The following is a 27,528-nucleotide window of genomic DNA, read 5'->3' as shown; positions in this document are numbered from 1 at the left end:
TGGTGCGAGAGCAGACACTGGGCTTGAGACCAACCAGAGGCCCAGTGGGGCCATTACTGTGTGGCCACCATGGGCCCCCTGAGGATCCCCTGCCTCAATTTTCTCATCTGCAAAATGGAGCTGGCCAGCCTACCGCCTGAGTGGCAGGACCAGGCCTGCACAGGGAGCCCTCACCACGAAGGGCAGGAGGGCAGGGCTCAGCAGGGCTAGGGGGCGTGGCAGGGGACCAGGTCAGCTAGCGGGGAAAGGAAGCGGGCACAGGCCTCCAGGACCCTACACATGGAGGACGGGTGCCTGGTGGGCAGGCCGGGGACAGGCGCGGGTCCCTACCTCCAGGGCCTCCCTGCGCCCCAGCGTCCACCTCTGCGGGCAACAGCGGTCCAGCGCTGGGCTCACGACAGCGGCTCCCGGCCCTTCCAGGCCGCATGCGCAGCCCGGCCACGTGTGCACCCACGCGCACCCCTCTGCGCAGGCCGCCCCCGCTGGGGCCTTCCCGGCAGCCTGTGCGCCGCCCCTCCCTCCTCCCCCCCTACGCCTCCCCCCCCCCCCGCCCCGCCTCCCCTGGGGTAAATCACTGAATCCTCTCCTGGGCACAGTGGCTCCCACTTAACAGATGAAGACTACGCGGCCCAGGGGAAAGGGCCACTTGCCAAGGGCACACGGACAGGAGGGGCTGGCTTCAAGATTTTACTCCAGAACAGACCAGGCCTTCTGACCCCTTGGGTTCTTTTTCACATTGAGACGCTACAGGCGCTGTGTGGGGAGAGCACGCCGCTCACTCGTAACCACCAACCCCGATTATGATTCGCCGCTTCTTGCTCTGAGAACAGACCTGTCCTGGGCATGTGTATCTGAGTGTGTGCGAGTGTCGGTGCGTGTGTGCACACATGCTTTGGAGGATGTCGGCCCTCAAATTCACACTCAACAGGTACTGGCTGAACCCCAGTCCTGTGCCCGGCACTGAGCTGGGCCATTTACACACATTAGAGCCAAGAAGGGAGGCTGACAGGCAAGGTCAAGGAAATAGTTTGGGGAAGGCGAGGAGGAGGCGGTTAGCAATGGGAAGGGATCTAAAAAGATAACTTTGTAGAAAGAGTCTGGGGCCTGGCAAATGGGAGGCCACAGGTGACCTTAGTGACAGAACTTCAGGGCATAGTGTGGTCAGAAGGCAGGTTGGGTGAGACCACGTGTAAGTGGTTGCTGAAGATGTAGGCACAGGAGGGGAGCAGCTCTTCTAATAGAAGTCTGGCCGAGAAGAGGGATTGATGACAGAGAGGCGTTGTTCTGAAGAAAGACTCTTTGTGTCTCAGCGTCCCTGGAGGCCAAGGGAAGGTGCCTGATGCAGGGAGCGGAGGAGGAGGCCAGCAGGTGAAGGAGCAGCCTTGGGGAGGGGAGACCAGAGGGAAGGGATGATGGAAGGAGAAGAGGAGAGAGAAAGATTAAGAGTGGGGAAGGGAAGCTGAGTGAAATACAAGATGGACAGGGCTGGGGCTTAAGGACAGTGAGCAAAAGAACTGCCAAGCTCCTAACATCAGTGCCTCAGCCAGGGGCGACCATCACAAGCCTGTCATGGTGTGTGCTGCTCTCCAGCTGTGCTGGCCACCTTGGAATTGGGAACACAGAAAACAAATGGGTGGGCAGAATTAGTGTTGGGATTAACAGGCAAGCGAGCAAGGAACTGAGATGTCAGTGACAGTGTGGCCAAGCCATCTGATCAAGGATTGCCTCAGCCAGAGAACCACACTGGTTGCTTCCTGTTTGACCCTCTGGGTCCACCCTCTGCCCCTCTCCCGACTCTCTCCGCTTGTGAGGCTGTCCTCCATGGCCAGCATAAAGGAACACCTTTGTCTTCTAGTGGCCAGTTAGGCAGCAAGGAAGGTGGGAGGAGAGCGATGCTGGGCAAGTAGGCATCTCCACCCTGCCCTCTCTGCCAGGCTCTGGCAGTGGTACCGCTCCTCTTGCTGCCACAGGTCTCACCAGGTGCCAACACCGCCTGGCCCAGGTGGTCAAAGCATCCTGCCGTGGCTGCCCCTGGTCCTCACCATCCCTGGGGGGCTCCCTCAACCCTGTGCACCCCTCTGCAAAGTCCTCTTTTAACCTCTTCCATGTGGTTCGGTGGGCCTGGAATGACGAGGAGAACAGATCCAGCCAGTGGGCTGGCCCAGCAGGAGGGGGGCGGAGGGGGAGGGAGGAGGAAGGGAGAGGTGGCTGTAGAGGAGGACTGGGATACTAGGACTTCCCAGGTGGGCTCAGGTTCCTCTCTGGAAAAATGAATGGGGCTCTGTGGGGCTGGGCAGGGGGATCAGTGGATGAGAGAAGGGTCCTGGTGGGGGAAGGGTAATAATTCAATTTTTCTGTGTGAGGTGCCCTCCTGGTTCACCAGACTGCTTTTGTTTTTTACACACACAGACACACACACACACACACTTTAAATAGGAGGCCTCCACAGACCTCTCTGAGCCCTAGCCCCAGCCAGGCCCCATGCGGACAGCAGTTCCATGTGACCCGTTTTGGATTTGTAGCATCTGCACAAAAACATTTGGTTGGTTCTGACCTGGCTTTTCTGCCAGAAGAGTCCTGGCCCTGCAGCCTGCCAGAGGTTCAGCCACTCTGTCACATGGTCCTCAGGCCTGCCTAGGGGGCCCTTGGGGTCTGCATTGTCTCTGGCTGACGCAGGATGGGGCGAGCCCTCCTCCCACAGCCACTGTCTCCCCTACCCCTGTTATAATTAAAAACTGGCCCTACATCAGCTTTTGTAAGAGGTCAGGGCCTCTGTGGTACAGTCAGAGCTGCTCCTTCTGGCGACAGAAATGCAGATTAAGTCCCTTTTTTGACTCCATTCCTTCAAGCTCATGTGTACTCGGCTCAAGTGAGGAACTTCCCCCCTTCTTGTCCTTGTGATAGATTCAAGGCACAAACCATGTTGTACTCACTCTTAAATAGTGACCAGCCTTGGCCCATGGAAAGGACTTGATATAACCTCCCTCACGTTGAGTCTCTGCAAATCAATTAGATACACAAAACCCCAAAATAAATTTGACTAGCTGATTAAAAAATATTTGTTTCATTTCTGAATACATAATACATTCACACAGTAAAACAAGACCCCCAAATGGCAGAAGAGGTCTGCAGTGGAGTGGTCACCGGGGCCGGGAGGAGCTGAACAGCCTGCCCCACCTTTGCTGCCCTAACACTACCCTGGGGGGCAACAGCTCGGGTCCCTGGCGCGCCCGGCGGGCCGAGTACCTCCAGATGCCACAGAGTGCGCCCCAGTGACTGCACTGCCACCACACCACTCCTCCATGCCAACACGGACACAGAGATAATTACCTGTATTGGTTTTCTGCGTATCCTTTCAGAGTTCATTTAGGTAAATACCAGCAATTATGAATATACTGAATAGACAGTTTTTTTAAAAAAATTGATTGATGATTTTAAAAATTAATTGAAGTATAGTTGATATACAATAAGTCACAGGCGTACAATACAGTAATTCAAATTTTCAAAGGTTGCACCCAATTTATAGTTATTATGAAGTATTGGCTCTATTTCCCACGTTGTACAATATCCTTGTAGCTCATTTTAATCCCCTACCCCATGTTCCCTGCCCCCCCCGCCACTGGTAAGCACAAGTTTGTCCTCTGTATCTGTGAGTCTGTTTCTTTTCTGTTATATTCACTAGTTTGTTGTATTTTCTAGATTCCACATACAAGTGATATCATATAGTATTTGTCTTTCTGTGTCTGAATTATTTCACTAAGCATAATATCCTCCAAGTCTATTTATGTTGCTGCAAGTGGCAAAATTTCATTCTTTTTTATGGCTTTTTCCATTGTTCATCTATGTACCACATCTTTATCCAGTCATCTCTTGATGGACACTTAATTTGCTTCCATATCTTGGCTATTTAAATAATGCTGCCATGAACATTAGGGTGCATGTATCTTTTCAAATTACTGTTTTTGTTTCTTTTGGATTTACACCCAGACTTGCTGCATCATATGATAGTTCTAAATAGATAGTTTTTAAGTCAGTATTAACAGGGCACTTAGAATGTGTTAGGCATGATTCTGAGCACTTTGTGTTAACTCATTTAGTCCTCAAAACAGTTCCAGAAGTAGGTGCTATGCCCATTAAAAAAAATGGGGAGGGTATAGCTCAGTGGTAGACTGCATGCCTAGCAAGCACGAGGTCCTGGGTTCAATCCTCAGTACCTCCAACAAATAAATAAATACAACCTAATTACCTCCCCCCACCCAAAAAGCAAACAAACCAAAAGTGAAACTAAGCCCAGCAGTTCACAGAGGAGGAAATGCAAATAATCAATAAACTTATGAAAAGAAGCGCAGCTCCCTTAGAGGTCAGGGAACTGAAATGCAAATCCAGCAGAACCTCATTTCTCATCCATCAGTGGGCAGACTTGGTTAAGGCCAATGACCCTCACATGTGGAGGTGCAACCTGGCGCCCATAGCGTGAACTGCTCCAAACTTTGGGGAAAACAATCTGGTAGAATTATTTGTCATGTTTTATGTACACAGCCTCTCACCCTATTGCTCAGAAATGAAGGTTCCAGAATATAAAGTTATATGTGACTAAGGATGTGCATCACAGCATTGTTTGAGAGGCAAAAAATGAGAACCATCTGAGTATTCATCAAGGGGAAAATGGCTGGGTGAATTCATAGATAGTACATTCATAGTGGGAGATATTATGCAGCAATTACATAAAATGAGTTAGATCTCTACGTATTGATCTGTGACATCCACAAAATATTTTTTAAGTGAAAAAAGCAACTTGCTAATAATTTGTACAGTAGTGATATATTTTTCTATTAAAAATTTTTTTTTAACTTTTTTTGGTTTTTGGGCAGGGAGGTAATTAGGTTTATTTATTTATTTAATGGAGGTACTGGGGATTGAACCCATGACCACCTGCATGCTGAGCATGCATTCTACCACTGAGCTATATCCTTCCCCCTATTTTTCTATTAATTTACATTTCCCTATTTTTTAAGGGAGGTGGCTATTTACTTATTTATTTGTTTATAGAGGAGGTACTGGGGATTGAACCCAGGACCTCGTGCATGCTAAGCATGCGCTCTACCCCTAGAGCTATACCCTCCCCTACATTTCTCTATATTTTTAAGGAAGATTCCAATATATGCACTTGTTTGAAAAGGCTATAGAAGCATGGAGTAGTGATTCTCAATCAGGGGTGATTTGCCCTCCAGGGGACATATGGTAATGGCTGAAGACATTTTCAGTTGTCACCACTAGGGAGAGCTAATGGCATAGATGCTGAACAGCCTGCAGCGCGCACAGGAAAGCACTTCCCCTCCAATATCCCTGCAAAGAACTTTCCAGTCCAAAATGTCTGCAGCACTAAAGTTGAGAAACCCTGGCATAGAGAAAGGAAAAAAATGGGTAAACACGAAACTGTTAACAATTAATTTTTTCCTTAAATATATGTTGTTTGACTTATTACAATATGCGTTTATTTTGACCACTAAGAATTATCTTATATAAGTGAAAAATAATACTCAATAAAAGTTTATTGTTTTGGCAAATACAATGGAGCAGGAAGGATGGGGAGACTGTTCCCCAGGCCAAACTGTTCCTCAAGGAGACATTCAGGGGCAGGGGTGTAAGTGGAGGCCGGTGGAAACCAGAGGCAGCAGGGGATGGGTGGAGACACCCTGGAGCCTGGTCCTGACATTGGAGCTCATCCACATAGACTGAATAATCCCAGGGCTTTCGTAAACTGAACATGAACCCAAAAACCATCCTATGATCAGACAAGTCTACTGTGAGAGTGAGAAACAAGCCTGAATTCTATTTCCATTTTATAGCCTGGAATAAATCAGGCAGGAGAGAACCATAACACATCAGAAGTGAATTTTTCACTCATCTGCTGAGAGTTGAGTTAGTACGTATTTCTTGAGAAAGAGTAGTCAATTAAGATAGGGAAACTCTGGCTTAAACTATAGGTAAATTAAACAAGGATTCTCTGGTATGTGCCTAGTCAGAGCCTTTAATACGCTAGTATGTGCACCTCCAAGAGGGTGGTTATCAAATGCAGAACCTTCTTATCTTGACCAAGTTCTTTTTACTGGGAGCATCTCCTGAGAATAGGAGTCCATGGAATATACTCTGGGAAATACTAATCTAATCAAGTTTTACTGATGAGGAAATGGTGGCCAAAAGAAAAAGTGACTGGTTGAATTAGCTGGTGGGATTCCCTCCCAGAACACCTGTTTTCCAGACCTGAGCTTCCCACCCCCCGCCCCAGTATTAAACATCTAACCACAGGTACAAATCAACTACAGATTCTTGGGAAACATTCCTAGAATTTAAGGAAAAATTTTTCCCGGTTTAATTTGGAGTAGTTGCAGTGATGGTAAGGAAGAAGGGAGTAACAGTGGAAACCATTCAAAGCAAAACCCACATTTAAAGAGGATCCAGACACTTCTGGCTTTAGAGACCATTTTTCCTTGGTGAAGGGGGAGACTCATGAAGGCCAGATGCGCTCATGTGAAGGAATGCTCCACCAGGTCCTTTTGAAAACATAACCTGCATAGGACAGGTGGGAACACCTGGGGCTTCAATCCTCCCCAAATTACCTCAAATTGACCTCATTGGGCCAGAAGAAACCCTACAAAACTGATTCTGTATATTCTATCCAAGAAATAAATTTACCAAAATTTACTTGATTCTACTATATGCCAGGCATCTGCAAGGCACTGAAAATCCAAAGGTGAATAGAGCATAATTCTGGCTCTGAAGGAAATTTCTATCAGACAGGGAAACAGCTGCAAGCAGCCACACTGTGACAGCTGTATTGATGATGTGAACTAAGTCCTAGGAGCCCATGGAAGGCAATGTTTACAAAGCTCACCCGAAGAAGCTTGCTCACCTTAGCTTGTGGGCAGTGGGGGAGCTATGGAATATGTTTTCAGTTTTAAACGGAGACTTTTGGTCCTAGTACGTTCTGGGACTCTTGTTTCTCATTATCACCTCCCTTCCTGTTTCCCCACCCTTAACCTTTTCCTTAGTTAACAGCCTCCTGGTGCAGCCACTCCTTTAACAAGCGCCTTGGTCCTGGGAGGGGCCCTAAATCTCGCCCTCCCTTCTTCCCGGTCCCCAGCCTCACCTCAGGCGGGGACCTAATCACCTCAAAACCACTGTAATAGGAACTGATGCTAGACTTAGGGTAGGTCCGGCCCAAGTTCTCATGGGCTGGACAAGTTCTCACAAGTTCGCAGTGGCCCCCACACTGCCAGCAGAACCATTATCACAACCAGCCCACTCCTAAATTTGGACCGTTTGGGGTCCAGCAAGTATCTTGACAGGCGCGGGCTTAATTATCTTCCAGCCTCCACGTTTAGAGAGCACAACTATCAGGCAAGAAGCACAGGAACTCAAGTGTGGTTGCCCCATCTCAAAGATGCAAGACGAATTGCGCCGCATCCCACGGACGCAAGACGAGTTGCACCCCATCCCACCGTTAGTAAATGGCAATGTCCCCAAAAGCCTACAGTTGAGAGCGGGACCGTCTCCACGCTTATTCTGCCCGGCAGCCGAAGCAGCGCAGACTTGCGCGTGCGCAACCTTTTCCGCCCCGCCCCGGCGGAGTCACAGGAGTGGGGCGGGCTCGGGTCGGGAGGAAGCGGAAGCCGCACACTGGAAAGAAGGCCGCCCCCGGAAGTCCCTCCTGCTTCAGAAGCCTGTTCCCGGAAGTGCTGATGTTTGTAGCGGGCGTGATGGCTTCAAGGTTACTTCGCGGAGCTGGAGCGCTGGCCGCGCAGGCCCTGAGGACCCGCGGTCCCAATGCAGTCGTCGCGGTGCGCTCTATGGCATCTGGAGGTAGTCGCCCCGCCGGGCGCACCAGGGACCTGCGCCGTTGCCCTCCCGGGGTGGTGTTAGGGCAGCAAAGCGGGGCAAGGCCATTCAGCTCTTCCGGGGCCCAGTAATCGCCTCACGTACCTGAGGACTTTAGGCTCCGCTGTTAATATCTCCTTTATTCTCGGCCGCTGCTGCTGCCGACCACTGAACTAACCCTGCTGCGAAAGAATCCTAAACGGAGGTGCTGGGTGACCTTGGTGGGCAGGGATTGCAATCGGGACGTGGGGGCGGGGGAGCTAAGCCGTCATTCAGACCCGCGCCCACTTCAAGTTGGATGCATTCCACTAGAACTCTGACCAGCTTTTATAAAAAAATGTGTTGAAAAGTTGGCCTGCGTGGTTGAAGGAAGAAGAAATTCCCCCGTGTTGTCACTTTTGGGTACCGTGACTCTGCTCTTTAGGGGACAGTGGGTATGGGTGGCCTCTAGGAGCCTGTGGGCCCACTAAAACTGCAGAAATTTACATTTGTGTATTTTCCGTCTTGATCATTTCAGACGACATCGTAATTCACGTGTTTTTTTTCAGGTGGTGTTCCTACTGATGAGGAGCAGTCTACTGGGCTGGAGAGGGAGGTCTTGATGGCTGCCCGCAAGGGACTGGTGAGAAACCCTGTCTTCTCGGTTGCTCACATGGCCTCGGATGGGATCAGAGCAGTCTCCTCTCTGGGATCCTTCGATCCTGGAAACCTGGCTTGTGGGAACCTGGAGAGTAGGGGTCACTTGACATAGTAGCTCAATTCTTGTTTTTTCAGGACCCATACAATATGCTTGCCCCAAAGGCAACCTCAGGTACCAAGGAAGACCCTAATTTAGTCCCCTCCATCACCGACAAGCGAATAGTGGGCTGTATCTGTAAGTACTTACCACTATTTTCTTATCCGTTTGTTTAATACAGCTCACTGTACAGGGTATCTTTAAGCTGCTTCACATCTTTTGTTGCGTGTGTGTGTAAAGAAGGTATGTGTGTAAACAAGTTGTTCAAAGGATCTTGGCCCTTTCAAGCCTCTCTGCCTGAATAGGTCATCCTTACTGCAAAGAGGCCTGGAACTTCAATAATACTGGCTCACTGGAGAGGCAGCATAAAGGAGTTTTCATCTAGAAGATGTTTACTGTACTTCGTTTTTGCCAGACAGCATGTTAGGCGCTAGCAATACCTATCAGAATGGACCCTGTTTTGGGATTCTGCATAGACAGGAACTGTTAGAACCTATGGTGACTCTGCTGTGAGGTCAGTTTACTCACAGGTAAACTCAGCCTCAGTTTCTTCATCTGAAAAAAATGGGGAGGAGAGCTTGAACTGATCTCTTCCGTTGTCAGCCATAACTTTGTGTCTCAGAGGTGTCTGAGGAAAAGAGGTTAATGTCCAAAGTCTCTTCTCCTAGGCTGGATGGCCTTCCACCACCTTTTTTCTTTTAGGTGAAGAAGACAATAGTGCTGTCATCTGGTTCTGGCTGCACAAAGGCGAGATCCAGCGATGCCCCAGCTGTGGAGCCCATTACAAGCTGGTGCCCCACCAGCTGGCTCACTGAGCCCCTTCACTCACTCACTCAAAATGTGCTGTCAAGTTTCTTCTTTCCAATAAAGACTAGCCGTTACATTGGCTTCTCCTCCCATAGATGGCTGGTCTCACTTCTTTCCTGTATTTTTGGGACAGTATCGGTAATTCTTAAATCGGGAATAGCTGTCTATTAATACAGCTTGCCATCCACATGCTTTTGTACGCTGAGATTGACAACCCCCTGATGTAACAATTGCAACCTCTTCGCACAGGGGAGAGCATGGGCTGCAGGAGTCAGGCTGACTGGACTTGCAGTATTGCCTCCATTGTCTAGTTTTGTCACTGGGGCATGTTCTCTGAGGGTGGGCTGCATCTTAAAAAAGGTAGATACCTTGTGAGGTGTTTGGAGTAACATATAAAGAGCCTGGCAGATGAAGGTCCTCATATTATTGTTGTAAAGACAGAGCAGCCTTGTGAGGAGAGTTTTGGCTTTGTAGTCTCGAGGGACCCAAGTTCAAAGCTTAGTTCATGGGGATACCACTAGCAATATCTAGAATACGGGTCAGTTCCAAAATCCAGCAACTAGTTTCTTCAAATAAACTGCAAAGAGAAAAAAAGGTAGGGAGTACCTATCAAATCAAGTGGACGTGAGGCACATACCAGCCAAGAGCAGTGTGTGGACCTTGTTTGGATTTTCATCTGAAAAGATGAATTGTAAAGGAAAAAAAGTATCAAACACAGATATTCGATATTTAGGGATTTAATTAAATTTTAGATGTGTTAATGGAACTAGTTGGTTTTAAAAAATACACTTTAGCGATACATACTGAGGTATTTAGGAGTGGAGTACTTAGGTGTCTGGAATTAGCTTTAAAACAGTGGCAAGAAGGAAGAGAGTAATTTGGGGTAGGGCTGATCCACTGTAGCCAGGTACAAGAGAGGTCACTCTTCTACTTCTGTGTACATTTGAACTTTACGAGGCAGAAACAAACAAAAGCCCAATTCAGTCACTGCATACTTGTGACACGTTGGACAATCAAGTTCTCAAAAGCTATTTTTATCTGAAATAGTACATTTCCATTTTGTTTTGGGATTAGCCACAGAGGTGGCTTTGGTTACTACTGCCACAGAGTTGATCCAAACCAACTCTTTAAGTTGAACTGATGATGGGGGAAAAGCCCCTTCCTTCATCTTGCCTTATTCCTCCTCTTAAAGGTACAAAGCTACTGCCTCCTCACCCCGTCTCAAGCATTTATCTGCCATTCAAGCCCCTTCCCTTTGGGAAGGGGACACACAGATAACCATGTATTAAATCTACCCCTACCACTCCCCACTTAAATGCTGCTATAAACAAGAGTTAGCCAGTCACTTTGTCACAGACTGCTTTGGTACTACCCCTAAGCCCTCCTGCCTGGTCTGTCTCCTGCATCCCCTTTTTTCACTGTCTCCCTTTCCAACCAAAACTCTGCTTAAAGTGGGCTTTTGACTCCCCACATTATCTGGTCTTCCTCCCTCATCTCCAAACCCAAGTATGTTTTTTGGGGCAAAGATACGTCTTGTTTACCCAAACACATGGCATCTCCTGGATATAATGTAGGTGTTCAAGTACTTGATGAAGGAAGGAGAGGGCAGACACTCCAAACTCATTTCTCACTGCTCCCTCTGCCTCTGCCACCCTTCCTCTTCTTGCCATGTAGCATCTTCCTTCAGAACCCAGGTCATCAACATAGCCTCCTCCAGCTCTCCTATTACTCCTCTTCCTGACTCCCTGAGTTGTCTGAACTCTGAAACTGCATCACTGTTGGCCTGTCGGCCTTAGCCACACCTAAGCGGGGCAACAGAGCTGCTCAAACAGACCAGGTGAGGACACAGATGCACCAAGCCCCAGCCCCACCTGCCACAAGGCCCCAACCAGGGGGGAGGAAGGCAGCCTGATCTCTGCTTCCAAGTTCTCTGCTTCTCCTGGTGGACTGCAGCAAGCGCAGAAAGGGCCTGGGGGATTCTGTCACCAGGTTGAGAGCCCAGCCTCCTGGGGCCTCCCGCGCCATGTTGCCCCGCCAACCGCTGAAATCTCAGGCTTCTGAGCTAGAGCCAGTGCCAGGTTGCGTTGGTCCCCAGGGCCGGCTGGGCAAACAACAGCATGAAGCAGCACAAGAAAACAGAGCCACACACTGGGCCTTGTCCGTAATTATTACTATAATGATTTACAAAAAAAGTTTTTTTCAGGCAACTGTGTTAAATTATTGTACATATCTGGGACAGGGAGGTGGGGGTCCTGGCCACAGGGTAAATGAAGACCTCTTTTGTGGGAGAAGGATATGTGCCCCCCTCTGCCCCACTAGGTCTGACTCCTGATTTAGTGGCTTCCCCTCAACAAATGAAAACCATTAACCCTTCCTGTCCCGGGTACTGGGGTGAAGGAGAGGGAGCAGCAAGTCAGTGAAGTGCTTTGAAGGGGAGAATGAACACACTATGGCTACCTGAACCCCTGCATCCTCTGCCTTGGCTCCAAAGGGTTGGACCCCCGGCCGGACCCCCTCACTGGGGACGGAAGACTGCCTAGTACCAGCCGACACCAAGGTATCTACCCAGGAAAGTGGGAGGACAGTGTGAAAGGGTCAGGGATGCGGAGGGGTGGCCCTCTGGGCTACCCTATCGGGTCAGGGAGAGGAGGTGGCGTGAGAAGCAGTGACACACCAGTGGGGAGCTGCTGGCCACCCCCTCCTCCACTCCACGCCAGGGCGAGTTACACAGGCAACTAGGCACTCTGGCCCTGGGAGGGATCCTGTCAGAGGAAATGGGGGTGTCTGGCCTTAGCTTGGGGAAGCAGCCCCAAGGCTCAGAGCAAGGAGCCATTGGCCTAACTGGCTCTGCCAAGGGGGATACCGAGAACAGTCAAAGCTGGGGTCCTCAAGTCACATCTTCCAACTCAAGCCTCTCACCCATGCAGCTACGTTACCGTGTGTGTGCACGTGCGTGTGTGTGTGTGGGGGGGGAGGGCTGCAAGGAAGCATTGTTGCACCACCTGCCCGGGGTTCAGGGCATGCAGGGGGCCCTAGGCCTAGTATGTGGACCTGGACCAAAAAGGGTTAAGGCCTCTGGCTCCCCTTTTCTCCCATTCTCCCAATGTGCTACACCCTCTTCCTTGGGCGCTAAAAGGTTTTCCGATGAATAGCACGGGAGCCGTCCTCTTCATATTCCTTTTTGGACACCCACATCTTCTTAAACGTGTCCAGCGAGGCGAGGATGGAGCCACTGTGAGGACCGAGGGAGGGTACTCTTGTGGACCTGAGGGCTGAGCCAGCTGCCCTCCCTGGTGCTCAGAGCTCCACTTCCCTTACCTGGGAGGGAAATCCACCCACCTCCACCTGGCCTGGGCCAACCCTGGGAGAAGTGTCCAGGGCACAATGGTCTCCTCCCAGAGCCCTCCCCGTGAGCCCCGCCTCACCCGATCCACGTGGAGTACAGCCGTTCCTGAGGGGCCGAGATCTAGAGAGAGCATGGGGCAACGTAACTGCCCTGTCCCCCACCCAGCAGCCCCCATCCTCGCCTTGGGGGGCCTTTCCCCAGAGCCTGAGGCCAGGCAGCAAGTGCATCGGCTGGGAGCAGTGGGAGCAGCATGGCTGGGCTGGGCATGGACACGAGAGGGTGTGAAGGTGGCTCTGACCCTTTCCTCCCTGGGTCAAGGTTGCTCAGCACCCCGTGCCCCACGGGGATTTCCCCTAACCTCACCTTAATTTTGACGTCCTTTGGGGCCAGCTTCTTTACTTCACTTAGTAATCGGTCACCAAAACCTATGAACACAAGGCTGGCTGAACCCAGGATCCACATCCGATCCCTCACCACTAGCTTCCCTACATCCAACTTCTGGTGCCCCACCTCCAGCTGCTGCCACCCCTGTTTTAGGTGTTCTTGCTGGAATTGAGGGTGGGGGTGAGCTCCCCAGAGGCAGAAAAGCACCGTGCCTGGTGGGCCCAGCTCCCTTCCTTAGGGAGGTAGCCAGAGATGTGCCCCCAAGTCAGTTCTGGCTGACCCTACGCTCTTCCTCGCCTAACGCTCCAGAGCCAAAACCACCAAAAACAAAGTCAGAGGGAAGTGACAAGTCAGGAGAACGTGTCCGCTGTTTCTACCCAGCAGAAGGGCAAACGGCACACACAGTGTTGGGACGGTGCCGGGGGGCTCTCGTCCGTAACTGGTGGGGGCGGAGGGGGCACAACCTCTCCAGAGGGAAACTCTGGTGATACAAAGGGAACAAAGGCACATACCCACCCTCTGACTCAGCAATTCTACTCCTAGGATTTATCTTTTAGGTATATTCTCATTACGTGAAATGACAGGGCATGAGGTTACCCACCGGAGCATCTCTGTGATTAGAAACAATCGTAACCACCTCCCAGGCCACCCGCAGGCTAACGGTTAAACGGTCTGCCCAGGCCACGTTCCAGACCACGTGGCCGGGTGAGAGAACTCACACTACAGGGAAGATCTGGATGTGGTGCAAAGTCAAAAACACATGGTGTGGATCTTGAGAGTGTGCTGTGATCTGTGTAAACAGGAGGTAGTTATCTGTGCACAGGTGTTACTTGAAAAACTAACATCTGTAGGGAGGGAACTGGATGACCTGAACAGTGGGAGAAGGCAGACTTCACCTAATACATTTAGACCTCATTAAACTTATCACCTACTTACAAAGGAAATAAAATTTAATTCTAAATCTTTCTCTTAAAAAAAAAAAATAAGCTCACTCATCACCGAAAAACCAACAGAAAATGAGCCAGGTCCCAGGGTCCAGGAAGTGGGCTGCAGTCCGAATGTCCAGCTGCCCTTGGCCTCCACGTCTTACCACCACCTCCCAACTATGGTACCTTTGAAAAGCGTGGAGCCACCCGAAAGCACGATGTTGGCGAACAGCGTCCGGCGGAGGTCCATGTCGGACTTGTGGATGGCGAAGGCCAGCACCTCATGGAGCCCCTCGCTCTCGTCTCCTATCAGGTCTGGCTGGAACAGCAGCTCGGGGGCCCGGAATCGCGCCGGCCCCACCTTGGGAACACAAGATTGAGGCAGATAGGCCTCTTCTCGCTCTGGGTCCCAGCATCACCACCCACGGCCGGCCCGGCCACTTACGTCAAGCGTGCTGCCATCGGGCAAGGTGTACTGCACCTTCTCTGTCTCCAGAGCCTCGTCCTTCTGCGGGTTGATGGACAGGTAGCAGGCCCGCTGCGGTGGGCAGGGACACAACCCTCAGAAGGCTGCAACCGGGACACCCGCACCTGGGCCTCAACCTCACGCCTGGGCCGACCACCCAGCCTCGTTCCCCACCTCCCACCCTTCGTCACCTCTTTGATGGTCCGAACAACCTCAAACTCGGCCGAGGTGTGGAAGTCCACCCCTTCCTTGCGCAGCAGCAGCCGGAGATAGCGGGAGATGTCGCGGCCGGCAATGTCCACCCGCATGATGGAGTGCGGCATGGCAAAGCCCTCGTAGATGGGGACAGCGTGGGTGACCCCGTCCCCCGAGTCTAAAACCACTCCTGTCGTGCGTCCTGTTGCGTACCTGTCACCAGGTCAGCATCCCTTCACCTCAGCCACTGAGGCAGTGGGACATCCTCACCCCTGGAAGGGACCCTGGGACACATGCATTATCTGGTCTGAAAAAGGGACACGAGGAACTCCCTAAAGGGACAGTCATCGGGGCAGTTTCTTCAGGGAAGTTAGACACTTGGGCATCCCAAGCGGAAGGACAGCGACGGGGAGGGTGGAAGCACAGGGCCCAGGGTCAGGGAGCACTCACAGGCTGAGCACTGCCTGCATGGAGATAAACAGGGCCGGCACGTTGAAGGTCTCAAAGAACACCTCTGCCGCCTTCTCCCGGTTCTTACTCGGGTTGAGTGGAGCTTCCGTTAGAAGAACAGGATGCTGCGAGAGACGGGAGAGTCATGGGCGGATGCAAAGACACACTGGCCCTACAAGGATCTTTCCAGAGCCACCCCGCACCCTATGAGCACGTGAAGCCGCAGCCTGCCATCCCTCCCGAGGGCACTAGCTCGTCATGGCCAGCGGTTACTCTTCCAAAGATCCAGCTCTCCCCGGGAAATTCTGCTTGGCAGCCACCAACTGTACAGCAGGCCCTAACGAAAGCCAGAGGAAACGTGGAGGCTGGACCAAAGAGGCAGTGGAGCAGGGAGCGGGCACCGCCGGGAGACCCGGGCGCCTGGCGGGAGGGCCCAGCGGCCACACCTCCTCGGAGAAGGTCTGCAGCTGGTCCTTGGAGTAGACGTACTGCCAGATGCGCTCCATGTCGTTCCAGTCCCGCACCACACCATGCTCCATGGGATAGCGGATGGCCAGCAGCCCCCGGTGCTCCTGGGGAGGGAGGAGGCCAGCTGTGGCACCAGACACTCATCTGGCAACTGCTTTCTGCCCTCCTGGGAGCTGCCCCATCCTCTGCTAGCCTTGTGGCAGGTCCTGAGACCAGTACAGGTTCATCTGTCCACCAGCTTCCCAGGCTCTCAAGAGCCCAGCCTCCTTCAACTGGCCGGAACCAGAGAGGGCGGCAACATGCTCCCTCCCCATCCCTCGGCTTGCTTCCTGGGCTCCTCCGTACCTCCCCACCGCTTCAGTTACTGCTCCTGTCACCGCCAGGAACCTCTGTGTAGGCAATCTTACATGGTCCCCTCCTGCGGTCACTTGGTGCCACCGCTCCTCCTGGGCACAGCCAGATGCTGTGAGCCACCTCTCCTCCCAGCTTTTAGCCCGTGCTCGTGTCTCCCACGCGGACCTGCCCCTCTTCTTCTCTTGACAATGAGCCCCTTCCTGCCCGGCACCACTTGGCCTCCCTCACCCACAGCTGAGGCTCCTACTGACCCCATCTCCTGAGAGCCCTATTCTCTACACCCCGAGTCCCCAGTACCCCACCCTGTGTTCCCCAGGTGCTTAAACTACACTTGCTTGTTATTCCCTGCCACCCCCGCCCCCATTTGCTCCTCCTCCCCAGGGCCTCATCTGGCCGGGAAGCTCCTAGGTGTCCCCACAGCTGGAGCACAAGAGGTGGCCCTCTTATTTGGATTGGTTGTCAAGTCCAAGTGATTCAGACTTTTAAGTTACTTTCTAATCAGTCCTTTCCTCTCTCGTTTCCAAGCAGCTTCTAAAAGATGGGGCATGAAGTGGTCTGTGTTGCCCCATGCAGGAACCACGGTCCCATCTCACAGAGCAAAGGGACCAGAGTGTAGTACTTCAGAGATGAAGGGCAGCCAGCAGATGGCCCCAGAGAACAGATTCCCAGGCCCTCCCTGGAGGTACAACTCTGACCACCAGTCAAGTTCCCTGGGACAATGAGGACCCCAAACCCAGGCAGAGACAGGCTCCACAGGTATCACCTCTGCTTTTGGTCCGATAAAGAGATCCCCTTCAAGGGCTCCAGCCATCACCCGCATGTGCTTGGGGCGCCCGACACTGCAAGGAGAGGTAAAGTCAGGGAGGTGGACAGGGGGCCCAGCGGAGCCGAGTCCAGGAAATTCTGAGTCTACTCCAGTGGTCAAGAGAGTAACATACACCAGAGTGTCGGGATGTGGTCACAGGGAAAAGGTCAAAACCTAGGCCTGTGGGACATGGAATGTAGAGCAGGCCTTGGCAGGACAGAAGACTCAGGGTCAGAAGAAAAGCTGTCCCCTCCACATCCCACCAGCCCTCCCAGAGAGGGCGGAGAGCTCTGGCATGTCAGTTGTTCACGGCCCAGCCCTGGCAGAGGGTCAGCTTTTGCAGCCACGATGACTCAGCCCACACTCTTGATTCCAGGAGGGCAGGGCTGCCGCCATCGTGTGCAAACCAAGGAGGGATGGCCCCAGGACGCCGGGTTGTGGCTCCTGCCCACACCCTTTTCTCACTCAGTCAATCCTGCCCCTTCCCCTTGCCAGGGCTTCCGGAACAGAAATGCGGTTCTTGGCAGACTGGACGAGCTACCATTCCAAAACCTGACCCAAGTTCCTGGCACATAAGAGGAACCTCTAATTACACTCAGTGTGAGTTAGAAAGGAAAGCTGAAGCCCTACTGCGTGCTCCAGGCTGGCTCGGTCTTCCTGATACAGCCAGCCACTTCGGGGCCTCGGGACTCCCCCGCCCCGGCTACGGCCAGTAAACTGTAAAGCGTCTGCCGAGGGAAAACTCCCTGCCAGGCTGGAGTGGCCGAGGGAGCCTTCCAGGCTTCTTTCGGGCTCTCACCTCCCTCTTTCCTCTGCCACCACTGTCACCATCAGGCAAAGCCTCCCCGCACCTGAACAAAGGATTTCCCAGAGTCTGAAAATAAAGAAGCCCTGGAGAAACAACTTCCCAGGAGGGAAAGGGTGTCTGCGCATTAACTCCCCACTCTTCCTCCTCTGAGTTGAGGTCTCTCTTCTGAAGCAGCCTCTTTTATCCTTGCTGCTGCTAACACGCCCTGTCCCTGGGGAATCCTGGTGGTTTCTCCTTCCTCCTGGCTCGAGGAGGGACCAAAATCAGACTCCAGAGAGGAGGGGAAGAGCACTTGTCTTCTCTTTCCAGAGCCCTTAACAGCACCAGTTTCACAAATCTGGTGTTTTCCCCTACAGGTGAGGGCAAGAGTTGGCCTCAAAGAGCTGCGACACAGGACCAGTGTTCTCCCCCAAGGCAAACCAAAGCGTTAGGGATGCTGCCCGAGCAACACTTACTAGTTTGGGAAACAGTATTTGGGAATCTGGTCTCCCGCAAAGCCAGCCTTGATCACCCCTGAACCCTGTAAAGAAAAACAATGCTTAGCTCTGGGCAGTTACATCCAGATGAAGGCAGTGCCTTGCCGTGGAGAGAGCTGGCTGTATGACTAGGGCAGCCCAGGGAGGAAGCCTGAGATCCCGGCCAAGAGGGCAAAGCCATTTACAAGGACACAAGGGTTCAAAACAGGGGGTGATTTTGCATCCCCTCCTCCAAATTTGACAACTGGGGTGGGGGAGCTGTTACTGGCATGTAGTGGGTAGGGGCCAGGGATGCTGCTAAACAGCCTACAATGCACAGGACAACCTCTCATAAGCAAGAATTATCGAAGCCAGAATGTCACTAGTGTGGAGATGTTGGAACCATGAGATACATCCTCCTCTGCGCACTCTAGGGTTAGCTCCAGGCAGGAAGAATTCACAGCAGTACAAGCTATGCCCCAAATTCAGCCAAAAGCAACCCCTAAGCATAGTTTTTCTCCAACAGCCCCTGAGCCCCTCCCCTCAGCAGCCACTGACTACATACAGGACCAACCGGAGAAGATCACTGGGGGCACAGGGACAACTGGCACCTCTCCTCAAGTGGCCTCCCAGGAGACTACAGGAGAACTTGGTCCTGCCACTGCTCCAGCATGGAAGCTGGACTCAAAATCGTAAAAGGGAATCAGGCATCTAGCAACCTCCCACCCACTGCAGGAATCAGCATCTCAATCCCGCTTCCCACAGATGGCCATCACAACCCTCTGGGTCTGCAGAGCAGAAACAAACATCCCCAAGTTACAGAGGAGTGCCTGGAAGCACAGAGGGACCCAGCAGGTGGCCCTCTAAACTCAGAAACCTGCCAATTAGCCTCAGTGAATCATTTGCCCGCCAAGAAAGGAAGTGGCCTGGTCCTTCCGGTAACCTGATGGAGGGTGCATCCCCAAGCTAGTTTTAGCCTTCTTATTAAATGTCCTCTGCTGGGACTCAGGGCACTAACATGGGTATTCCAGAAAAGACAGCCGTTGAGGAACTGCATGGGCGTCATGTGAAAAGGAGACAGATCCCAGATAAGAAGTGAGTCATTATCAAAAACTCCAAGGCTCATACACCAGAGGCAGGCACCCAGCTAGGGGCAGATCCATAGATCCCTGCCTTTCATTTTTCTCCCGTGAACCAGAAGGTATACTGCGCCCCAGTGCTGAAGGACAAGAGCACAATGGGGCCAGGTAACTTTCCTCTGAGATTTCCAAACAATTGTCCCAAACTGCTTATGGGTCCTGGGAAGAGTAGTCTTGAATTCTCTCCACTGCCATGCCAGCTGTGGAACTTCTGCTTGGCTTAGGGAGCACTTCAGGAGAGGGTCAAAGCAGCCAAGTGGCCAGCCAGGTAGTAGCGGCTGTGTGGCTGGCAGAATTTAGCGTGCATTTTCCCCAGTCCCAGAAAAAGGGCGCATTAGGGGCTGCCCACTTGAGATCCTGCCTGGGATGCAGCCCCTTGGGAAGAGCTGTTGTATAGGTCATCAGGCCAACTCTCTCCAAAAGATGGGGCTAGCAGTGTGCAAGAGGGCAAATGCCGACCCTCCTCCGCTCGGTGGGGCTGCCAGAGCCAAAGGAGAAGTCAAGGGGCTGGGGTCGAAACATGCCCAGTGACCTCGACACTCAACCGAGAAGGGTCCGGGGTGCGTCCCCTGGCCTGACATACAGAAACATCGGCCGGAGCTGCCTGGCTGTCACTCTAGCTTTCCCGGTGCTGAACAAGGACCGCCACTCGAATGGGACCCCTGCGTCTCCTGACCTCCCCGCCCAACTCAGGGAGGGCTCGGGCTGTGGCTCTGCCGCGCCGGCTGGGGGCTGGCCCTGTGGCCCTGGCTACAGGATCAGGTGGGCGCGCTGGCGGCCGGCGGGGGTGGTGGGCGGGCAGTGAGCGGAGGACCAGCGAGACGGGCGGGGGTCCCTGCGGGCGCTGCCGCGTGCACCCCCGGGGACGGGGCGCCCGCCCAACCCTCGGCTGCCGAGCCTCACGTTGTCGATGACCACGGGCTGGTTGGCGATGATGTCGTAGGACTCCATGGCCGGGCCGGGCCGGCCCTGCCCCGCAGGCGGGCTGCAGGAGGGACCACCAGCGGGCGAGCAGGGAGCCTGACCCAGACCGCTGCGACTCCCGACGCGGCGCCGCACCCCTCCCACTCCGAGTGCGCAGCCTACGCGAGCCCGGCGGGACTTTCTGGAGGGCGGGCCCTGCAGCCAATCACCGCTCCCACCTGGGCGGATTGACAGCCGGCGCCAGGGGGCAGCGGCGGGAATAGGGGCGGGGCCTCCGGGTGCCAGCCCCCCAATTGAAGCCTTCTGGAAGAACTGCCGGGGCGCTTCCAAGATAGGCTGCACCGAGTGGGAATGACGTCATGGCCCGCTCTTAAAGAGGACGCGGTCCGAGTCGGGTGGGCTGGGAGTTCACCGGTCCAGGGAGACTCATTCTGGAGCCCCGGCACCTCCGGCCACGTTTCTTCTTGAGCGAGCAGTCCCCGAGGAGGCTGGCGCTGGATATTTTACCCAAGGCATTTCTTTACTCAGCACTGAGGAAGATCCTTTTCCTTGTAAATTAATCGAGCACTTGCTATGTGCTTGCGAAGCACTTGTACCCACTCTACAGAGATTACTGTATTACAATAATCTGTATATTACACTCTTACAGTAACTGTATCGGGTAGTTGCATGATTATTTCCATTTTACGGATATGGGAACTGAGGAGCCTCATGTTTGAGTAACTTGCCCCAGGTTATCCAGCTAGTAGCAGCTGGAATTAGCACGAGGGCAGCCTCCGGCCTGCCGCTCTGGAATCAGTTGCTGTAACAGTGCAAGATATGATGGAGTCCTGAATTCACTTCTAAACTGAGCCTTAGTTTTTTGCCTCCGTATATAAATTTCCCGCTAGATTGTGACATTAAATTTGGTAAAATTGAAGCACATCATATAGAAAACTGCAGAAATCATAAGTATACATTTCAATGAATTCTGAAAATGTAGACACCTATATAACGATCACAGAGCATGACCTGCCCCAGAAGCCCCCTACCCGTCTTGCTCACTGCCCTTTTCCTCCTCGCAGGTGACCACTATCCTAACACGACACATTAGTTTTGCCTATTTCGGAATTTTATGCAAATAAAATCATAGGTATGTGTTCATTTATATCTAGTGTCTATGCATTCTTAAAATGAGTCAGCGTTCAATTGTTTAAAATAATGAGAGGCGTTCTATATAATCTGATAAGAAACACATCAGGACATATGGCAAAGAAAGTCAGACACAGTATCCATAATGTAAGTCAGACACAGTATCCATAATGTTATATGTATGAATGTTTCTGAAGAGTGTATGAGGCACCGTTAAGATTCTTTAATATGGGAAAGGGACCACTGGTATATGTGGAGGAATGAAGGGAGAATTCTTTTTACAATATAAACTTTTTGATTTAATAGTTTTTAACTTGTTCACGTATATACTCCTTTTTCTTTTTTTTTTATTGTGGTTAAATCCATATAATATACAATTTACCATTTTAACACATTTTAAATGTACAGATCAATGGTATTAAACACACTCATAATGTTGTACAGCTATTACCAACTATTACCAGAACTTTTTTCATATTAAAAAACTGAAACTCTGTACACATTAAACAGTAACTCCCCATTCCCCATATGACAAGATTTCCTTCCTTTTTAAGGCTGAATTATATCCCATTGTATGTACAGACCACACTTTGCTTACCCATTCATCTGTTGATGGGTTCTTGTGTTGCTTCCACATTTTAATCTACTGTGAATAATACTGCTACGAACATTGTTGTATAAATACCTCTTTGAGATTCTGCTTTCAATTCTCTGGGCTGTGTAACCAGATAAGGGGTTGCTGGACCATATTCTAATTCTATTTTTAATTGTTTGAAGAACAGCCATACTGTTTTCCATGGTGAATGCATCATTTTTCATTCCCAGCAACAGTGCACAATTTCTCCACAACCTCACCACACTTACTATTTTCTGTTTTTGTTTTGGATAGTACTCATCCTAATGTATATGAGGTGATATCTCATTAGAGTTTTGATTTGCATTTCTCTAATGATACGTGATGTTATCTTTTCATTTCCTTATTGGTCATTTGTATATCTTCTTTCAGTGAATGTCTACTCACTCAAGTTCTTCACACATTTTCGAACTGAGTTTTTTTTAGTTGAGTTTTAAGAATTCTCTATATTCTCAATATTAATCCCTTATTAGATACGTGATTTGCAAATATTTCTATGGGTTACCTTTTTACTCTGTTAATAGTGTCTTTTGATGCATAAAACTTAAATTTTCATGAAGTCTAATTTGTCTGTTTTTTCTTTTGTTGCAGGTGCCATTGTTATCATGTCTGAGTTATCATCACCAAATTCAATGTCCTGTGAACAAAAAAATACTGCAAGCCAAATCAGTAAACAACGAATGCTGAAGCCATCAAGTCATCAGCTGCTGCTGCCACCCCCAAGTAAAGACAAGCCTGCAGCCTGGCCTCTGCAGCCACTCACAATGGTGCACTCCAAGGGGACTCAGAATAAGAAAGGACAGGATACTGGCCCCTGATAGCTAGATGCTTGTGAAAGGAATGATTTCAATGAGTCCAAATGTTTACTCCTTCCCATAAATAGAAAAGCGCTGAATTCTGTAACTTGAGATATCTGGTTTTCTTTAGTTAGCAAGTAATCTTTTAATATTCCAACTACCTGGTCTTTGTTGTAAAACTCCTATATATCCTGGTTCCTCCCTTACCTCTTCAGAGCAGTCCCTCAGAGCGATCTGAGAAGCTGTCATCCCAGGCTCGCTTCCTCAGAATTGTCCACTGAATAAAACATAAGTCTCAACTTTTATGTTGTGCATTTATTTCAGTCGACAGTCCTGAAGTTTTGCCCTGTGTTTTACTCTCAGGGTTTTTAGTTTTAGCTTTTATATTTAGGTCTTTGACCTGTTTTGAGTTAAATTTTGTATATGGTGTTAGGTAAGAGTCCAATTTCGTTCTTTTGCATGTGGATACCCAGTATTCCCAGCACTACCTGTTGAAAAGACTGACCTTTCCCCATGGAATGGTTTTGGCATTCTTGTCGAAAATCACTTGACCATCGATGTGAGGGCTTATTTCTGGGCTCTCTATTCTATTCCATCGGTCTATATGTCTGTCTTTATGATATATTACTTTTTAAATAAAATATAAAACTGAAATGAAAAGATACCTGCCTGACAAACACCTGGAGCATTTTAAAAAGAAGTGCCAGGGTCCTGTTTGTGAAGAAACTCCATGAACACTGGGCGGCAGGCAACAGTGTCGGGGGAGGCGGGTCGTGGCTTAGAAAAGGCACCCAAAGTCCATTTTGTTGAAGGTCATTTGACACCTTTGTTAGTTGTCGGTCGATCTCATGTATGTGACTTTATTTCTGTTCCATTGATTTATATGCCAATACCACATGGTCTTCTTCATTGTAGTTTCAGATGTCTTGAAAATCAGGTCATGTAAGTCCTCTCTTCTTCTTTTTCAAGTAGTTTTGGATATCTTAGGTCCTTTGACTTCCATACAGTTTTGGGATAGGCTCTTCCATTTCTGCAAGGAAGCCTTCTGGGATTTTGATTGGTTTTGTATTGAATCTATAGATCGATTTGAGAAGAATTAACATGTTAACAACATAGTGGCTTCTGATTCACAAGCATGCCTTTCCCTGTGTTAGGTCTTTAAAAACTTACTATTTTTAAAAGTTTTTGGTGTATAGGTCTTAGAGTCTCCCATCAGGTTTATCCCTAAATATTTCATATTTTTGTTGCTATTATCAATAGTATTGCTCTTTAAATAACTTTTTGCTTTGGTTGTTATGTCTTTGGCAGGGTAAGTAATTAGGCTTATTTATTTACTTAAGTGAAGGTACTGGGAATTGAACCCAGGACCTCATGCATGCTAACTAAGCATGCACTCTACCACTGAGTTATAACCTCCTCCCCAATAGTATTGTTTTTATAATTTCAGTTTCTAGTTGTTCAATGTCAGTAGATAGAAATACAATTAATAGATTTTATTTTTAGAGAAGTTTCAGGTTTACAGAAAAATTGTGCAGAAAGTGCAAAGTTCCCATATACCTCCACACTGCCCACCCTCCCTTGCCAGGATTTCCTCTATTATTAACATCTTGCATTAGTGTATACATTTGTTACAACTGATCAACCAATATCGATACATTATTATTAACTAAGGGCTATAGGTTATAACAAAGACATAATGTCTTGTATCCACCATTATAGTATCATGCAGAATAGTTTCGTGGCCTTAAAAATAATTCCCCTTCTCCTAGCATATATCCAGAGGGCACTCTAATTTAAAACGAGATGTGCATCCCAATGTTCACAGCAGCACTATTTACAATAGCAAAGCCATGGAAACAACCTAAATGTCCATCAACAGATGAATGGATAAAGAAGTTGTGGTATATATGTATATATACACATACACACAATGGAATACTACTCAGCTATAAAAAAGAATAAAATAATGCTATTTGTAGCAACATGGATGGACCTGGAGATCGTCATTCTCAGTGAAGTAAGCCAGAAGGAGAAAGAAAAATACCATATGATATCACTTCTATGTGGAATCCAAAAAAAAAAAAAAAAGACACAAATGAACTTATTTACAAAACAGAAACAGACTCACAGACATTGAACTTATGGTTACCAGGGGGAAAGGGGGTGGGAAAGGATAAATTGGGAGTTCGAGATTTGTAGATACTAACTACTACATATAAAATAGATAAACAACAAGTTTATACTGTACAGCACAGGAAACTATAGCCAATATTTTGTAGTAACCTATGATGAAAAAGAATTTGAAAAGGAATATATGTCTGTATATATATGACTGAAACATTATGTTGTACACCAGAAATTGACACAACATTGTACACTGAGTATACTTCAATTTTAAAAGGTCCCCTGTGTTTCCTCTATTCATTCCTGAATCTCTGGCAACTACTGATCTTTTTACTGTCTCTATGGTTTTGCCTTCTACAGAATGCCATACGGTTGGAATCACACAGTATGTAGCCTTTTCAGATTGGCTTCTCTCACTTAGTATTATGCATTTAAGTTTCCTCCATGTCTTTTTGTGACTTGATAGCTCATTTCTTCTTGTTGATGAATCATATTCTATTGTCTGGATGTACCACACTTTGTTTATCCATTCACCTAATGAAGGATATCTCAATTGTTTTTAATTTTTGGCAATTATGAATAAAGCTGCTGTAAACAACTATGTGCAGCTTTTTGTGTGGGCATCCAATTTCAACTCATTTGGGCAAGTAACTTGGAGTATGATTGCTGGATGGTAAACCTATATTCAGCTTTGTAAAAAAACTGCTAAACTTTGCTTCAAAGTGGCCGTGCCATGTTGCATTCCCACCAGCAATAAATGAGAGTTCTAGTTGCTTCACATCCTCAACATTTGTTGTCGAGACAGGGGAAAGTGGCAGGAGTGGGCAGTGGGGATTCGAAGATGGATAGTTGTACATCTTGAGTTTGAAGCTAACTTATCTGTCATTGCTTTGGTTTTATTAACCCTCAGCTTTGTGTGAAATCTCCTTGGTAACGGGCACCCCAAGGACTCCATTTCTACCCCACGCCCAGCCCATGTTCTGCCTCTTCCAGGGTCTTGACTGAAGCCTCCCCAATCTCTTGTCCAGCTCTTTTCCACCTCTGGGTATTTGTTCTGCTCTCCCAGGACACATTTGTAACATTTGTACCTTAGGGTGAGTTTTCTCTTTTTACAGGAGATTTTAGGCCACTTTGGGCCATTGTGTTTCCTCTCTGCCAGGGCAAGTGGCAGAAGCAGGTGAGTCAGTGACTGGGGTGAGGGCTGATTTTTATATTTACTAGTAATTTGAAGACATTTTCTGTCTACTGGCTATGCTGAAGCAGTGAGTTCCGTGTTATTTTATATGTTTTCTTTGTTCTGCTTTTGTTTGTTTGAAGATATTTTAGAGAAATAAAATTTCCACTGCTGCGATTACCTAATGTTATGGGTTGAACTGTGTACCCTTCCAAATTTATATGTTGATATCCTAACCCCCAGTACCTCAGATTATGGGGTTTTTTTTTTTTAGTGTCTTTATAGAGGTAATCAAGTTAAAATGAGGTCCATTAGGGTAGGCTGTAATCCAGTATGACTGATGTCCTTATAAGAAGAGGAAGTTTCGACACAGATGCCTATGGAGGGAAGATGTGTGAAGGTACAGGGAGAAGACAGCCACCTACAAGCTGGGGAGAGAGACCTCAGAAAGAACCAACTCCCATCTCAGACTTCTAGTTTTCAGAACTGTAAGATAATAGATTTCTGTTGTTTAAGCCAACCATTTTGTGGTGCTTTGTTATGGCAACCCCAGCAATCCAGTACCTCTGAGCTACTTAGGATTCCACTATATAAATTTTTTCCCCATGCAGATCTCTTCCATCCCACCACCGCATATGAAGCAGGGCTGGCTACATAACTTGTGGGACTCAATGCATAATGAAAATGCAGCAGTAAAAAGTATAGTTAAAGGTGCTAAAATATAAAGAACTTTTTTCTTTGACAATAGTTTAATACTTATTAAATGTAACAGTGTAACCACGGAGGACCCTGTGGGACCTCCCAGGGTCAGACCTCTCCCCTATATCCTCTGCTGTAGTTCCTCTCTGAAGTACACACATAATAGTATCTCATGTTTATTTCCTGAGTTTTTCAGATGCCAAAAACCACCACCAAAGGGAAGAAATTAACTGCTTGATTATTGAGAACCCATAGCCCCCAGACCTTCTGGCACCTAGGGGTTGATGGTGTTGACCGCCCTGTTTCCTCAAACAATTAGAGAATTGTGCATGAATAGAACACGAACCCTGTGACCTCCCCTACCCCTCACCTGGTCCTTAAGTAAGCTTTGCTGAAATCCTTTGAGGAGTTCAGGGTTTTCTTGGGCATGAGCCACCCCATCTTCCTTGCTCCGCCCTGCAATAAACCTTCCTCTGCTGCAAACTCCGACATTTCAGTTTGGCCTCACCATGCAGCGGGCACACGGACTTGCATTCGGTAACAATAGGGAAATTCTGATACATGAATGACAACATCAACTTATATTTTTCTTTACAACATTTTTGGTGTTATAATTTTATGTTACACAATAAATAACAATATCTTTGTAAGGGGATATCTTGATTTGCCATAAAATTTTTCTGGCTACTCTAGCTACTTGCAATTCATTTAAGCTGATTTAGTTGAGTTTCTGGGACTCACAACTTGAGAGTTCTGGCTGATAGCCTACCGCCTTCAGTGCGCAGGGCATGCGTGATGGAGGAAGGCACTGCAGAGCCAGAGGAAGTG

General features: G+C 49.2%; 3 protein-coding genes and 1 long non-coding RNA gene across 7 annotated transcripts in view; 1 reads left to right on the top strand and 3 right to left on the bottom strand.

Annotated features, from left to right (window-relative positions):
* Positions 1-405, bottom strand: part of FAM178B (family with sequence similarity 178 member B) — an 83,982-nt gene extending 83,577 nt beyond the window's left edge. For both annotated transcript variants that reach the window (XM_072951384.1, XM_072951385.1), the window contains exon 1: positions 331-405. The gene's annotated coding sequence lies outside the window, so the exon portion shown is untranslated. The remainder of the gene's footprint in view (positions 1-330) is intronic.
* A 7,258-nt stretch (positions 406-7,663) lies between these two features.
* COX5B (cytochrome c oxidase subunit 5B) lies at positions 7,664-9,515 on the top strand. Its single transcript, XM_015238837.3, has 4 exons — positions 7,664-7,863; positions 8,427-8,500; positions 8,653-8,752; positions 9,317-9,515. The coding sequence occupies exons 1-4, from the start codon at positions 7,743-7,745 to the stop codon at positions 9,427-9,429; spliced, it is 408 nt and encodes a 135-aa protein (XP_015094323.1). The 5' UTR covers positions 7,664-7,742; the 3' UTR covers positions 9,430-9,515.
* A 627-nt stretch (positions 9,516-10,142) lies between these two features.
* On the bottom strand, positions 10,143-20,325 carry ACTR1B (actin related protein 1B). 3 transcript variants are annotated; one of them, XM_072951381.1, is made up of 11 exons: positions 20,121-20,325; positions 18,079-18,143; positions 16,774-16,849; positions 15,635-15,760; positions 15,189-15,313; positions 14,735-14,951; positions 14,523-14,615; positions 14,264-14,438; positions 13,131-13,192; positions 12,847-12,887; positions 10,143-12,653 (listed from the first exon to the last, which is right to left on the bottom strand). In XM_072951381.1, the coding sequence occupies exons 1-11, from the start codon at positions 20,166-20,168 to the stop codon at positions 12,551-12,553; spliced, it is 1,131 nt and encodes a 376-aa protein (XP_072807482.1). In that variant the 5' UTR covers positions 20,169-20,325; the 3' UTR covers positions 10,143-12,550. The 3 variants fall into 3 exon arrangements, with proteins under 3 accessions (XP_072807482.1, XP_072807483.1, XP_072807484.1); XM_072951382.1 differs by having other exon boundaries at positions 14,756-14,951; positions 20,121-20,312; XM_072951383.1 differs by lacking the exon at positions 18,079-18,143 and having other exon boundaries at positions 20,121-20,275.
* A 3,211-nt stretch (positions 20,326-23,536) lies between these two features.
* LOC140690018 (uncharacterized) lies at positions 23,537-27,517 on the bottom strand. Its single transcript, XR_012065207.1, has 2 exons — positions 27,071-27,517; positions 23,537-23,777 (listed from the first exon to the last, which is right to left on the bottom strand). It is a non-coding gene; the product is annotated as an uncharacterized lncRNA (long non-coding RNA).
* Positions 27,518-27,528: the final 11 nt, after the last annotated feature.

The sequence above is a fragment of the Vicugna pacos genome, chromosome 28, assembly GCF_048564905.1.
Source record: "Vicugna pacos chromosome 28, VicPac4, whole genome shotgun sequence".
In the NCBI taxonomy this organism is placed as follows: domain Eukaryota; kingdom Metazoa; phylum Chordata; class Mammalia; order Artiodactyla; family Camelidae; genus Vicugna; species Vicugna pacos.
Note: the sequence above shows the minus strand (reverse complement) of the source record. Positions and strands in the feature narration are given on the sequence as shown.

Bases quoted from the DNA above. Each gene is read 5' to 3' on its own strand.
- COX5B (XM_015238837.3), top strand. From the start codon at position 7,743: ATGTTTGTAGCGGGCGTGATGGCTTCAAGGTTACTTCGCGGAGCTGGA. The intron at 8,501-8,652 runs GTGAGAAACCCT...TTGTTTTTTCAG, and splicing joins TGGCTGCCCGCAAGGGACTG to GACCCATACAATATGCTTGC. The intron at 8,753-9,316 runs GTAAGTACTTAC...TTTTTCTTTTAG, and splicing joins GCGAATAGTGGGCTGTATCT to GTGAAGAAGACAATAGTGCT.
- ACTR1B (XM_072951381.1), bottom strand. From the start codon at position 20,168: ATGGAGTCCTACGACATCATCGCCAACCAGCCCGTGGTCATCGACAAC. The intron at 14,952-15,188 runs GTGAGTGCTCCC...ACCTGGTGACAG, and splicing joins ATGCAGGCAGTGCTCAGCCT to GTACGCAACAGGACGCACGA. The intron at 12,888-13,130 runs GTGAGGTTAGGG...TGCTCTCTCTAG, and splicing joins CAAAGGACGTCAAAATTAAG to ATCTCGGCCCCTCAGGAACG.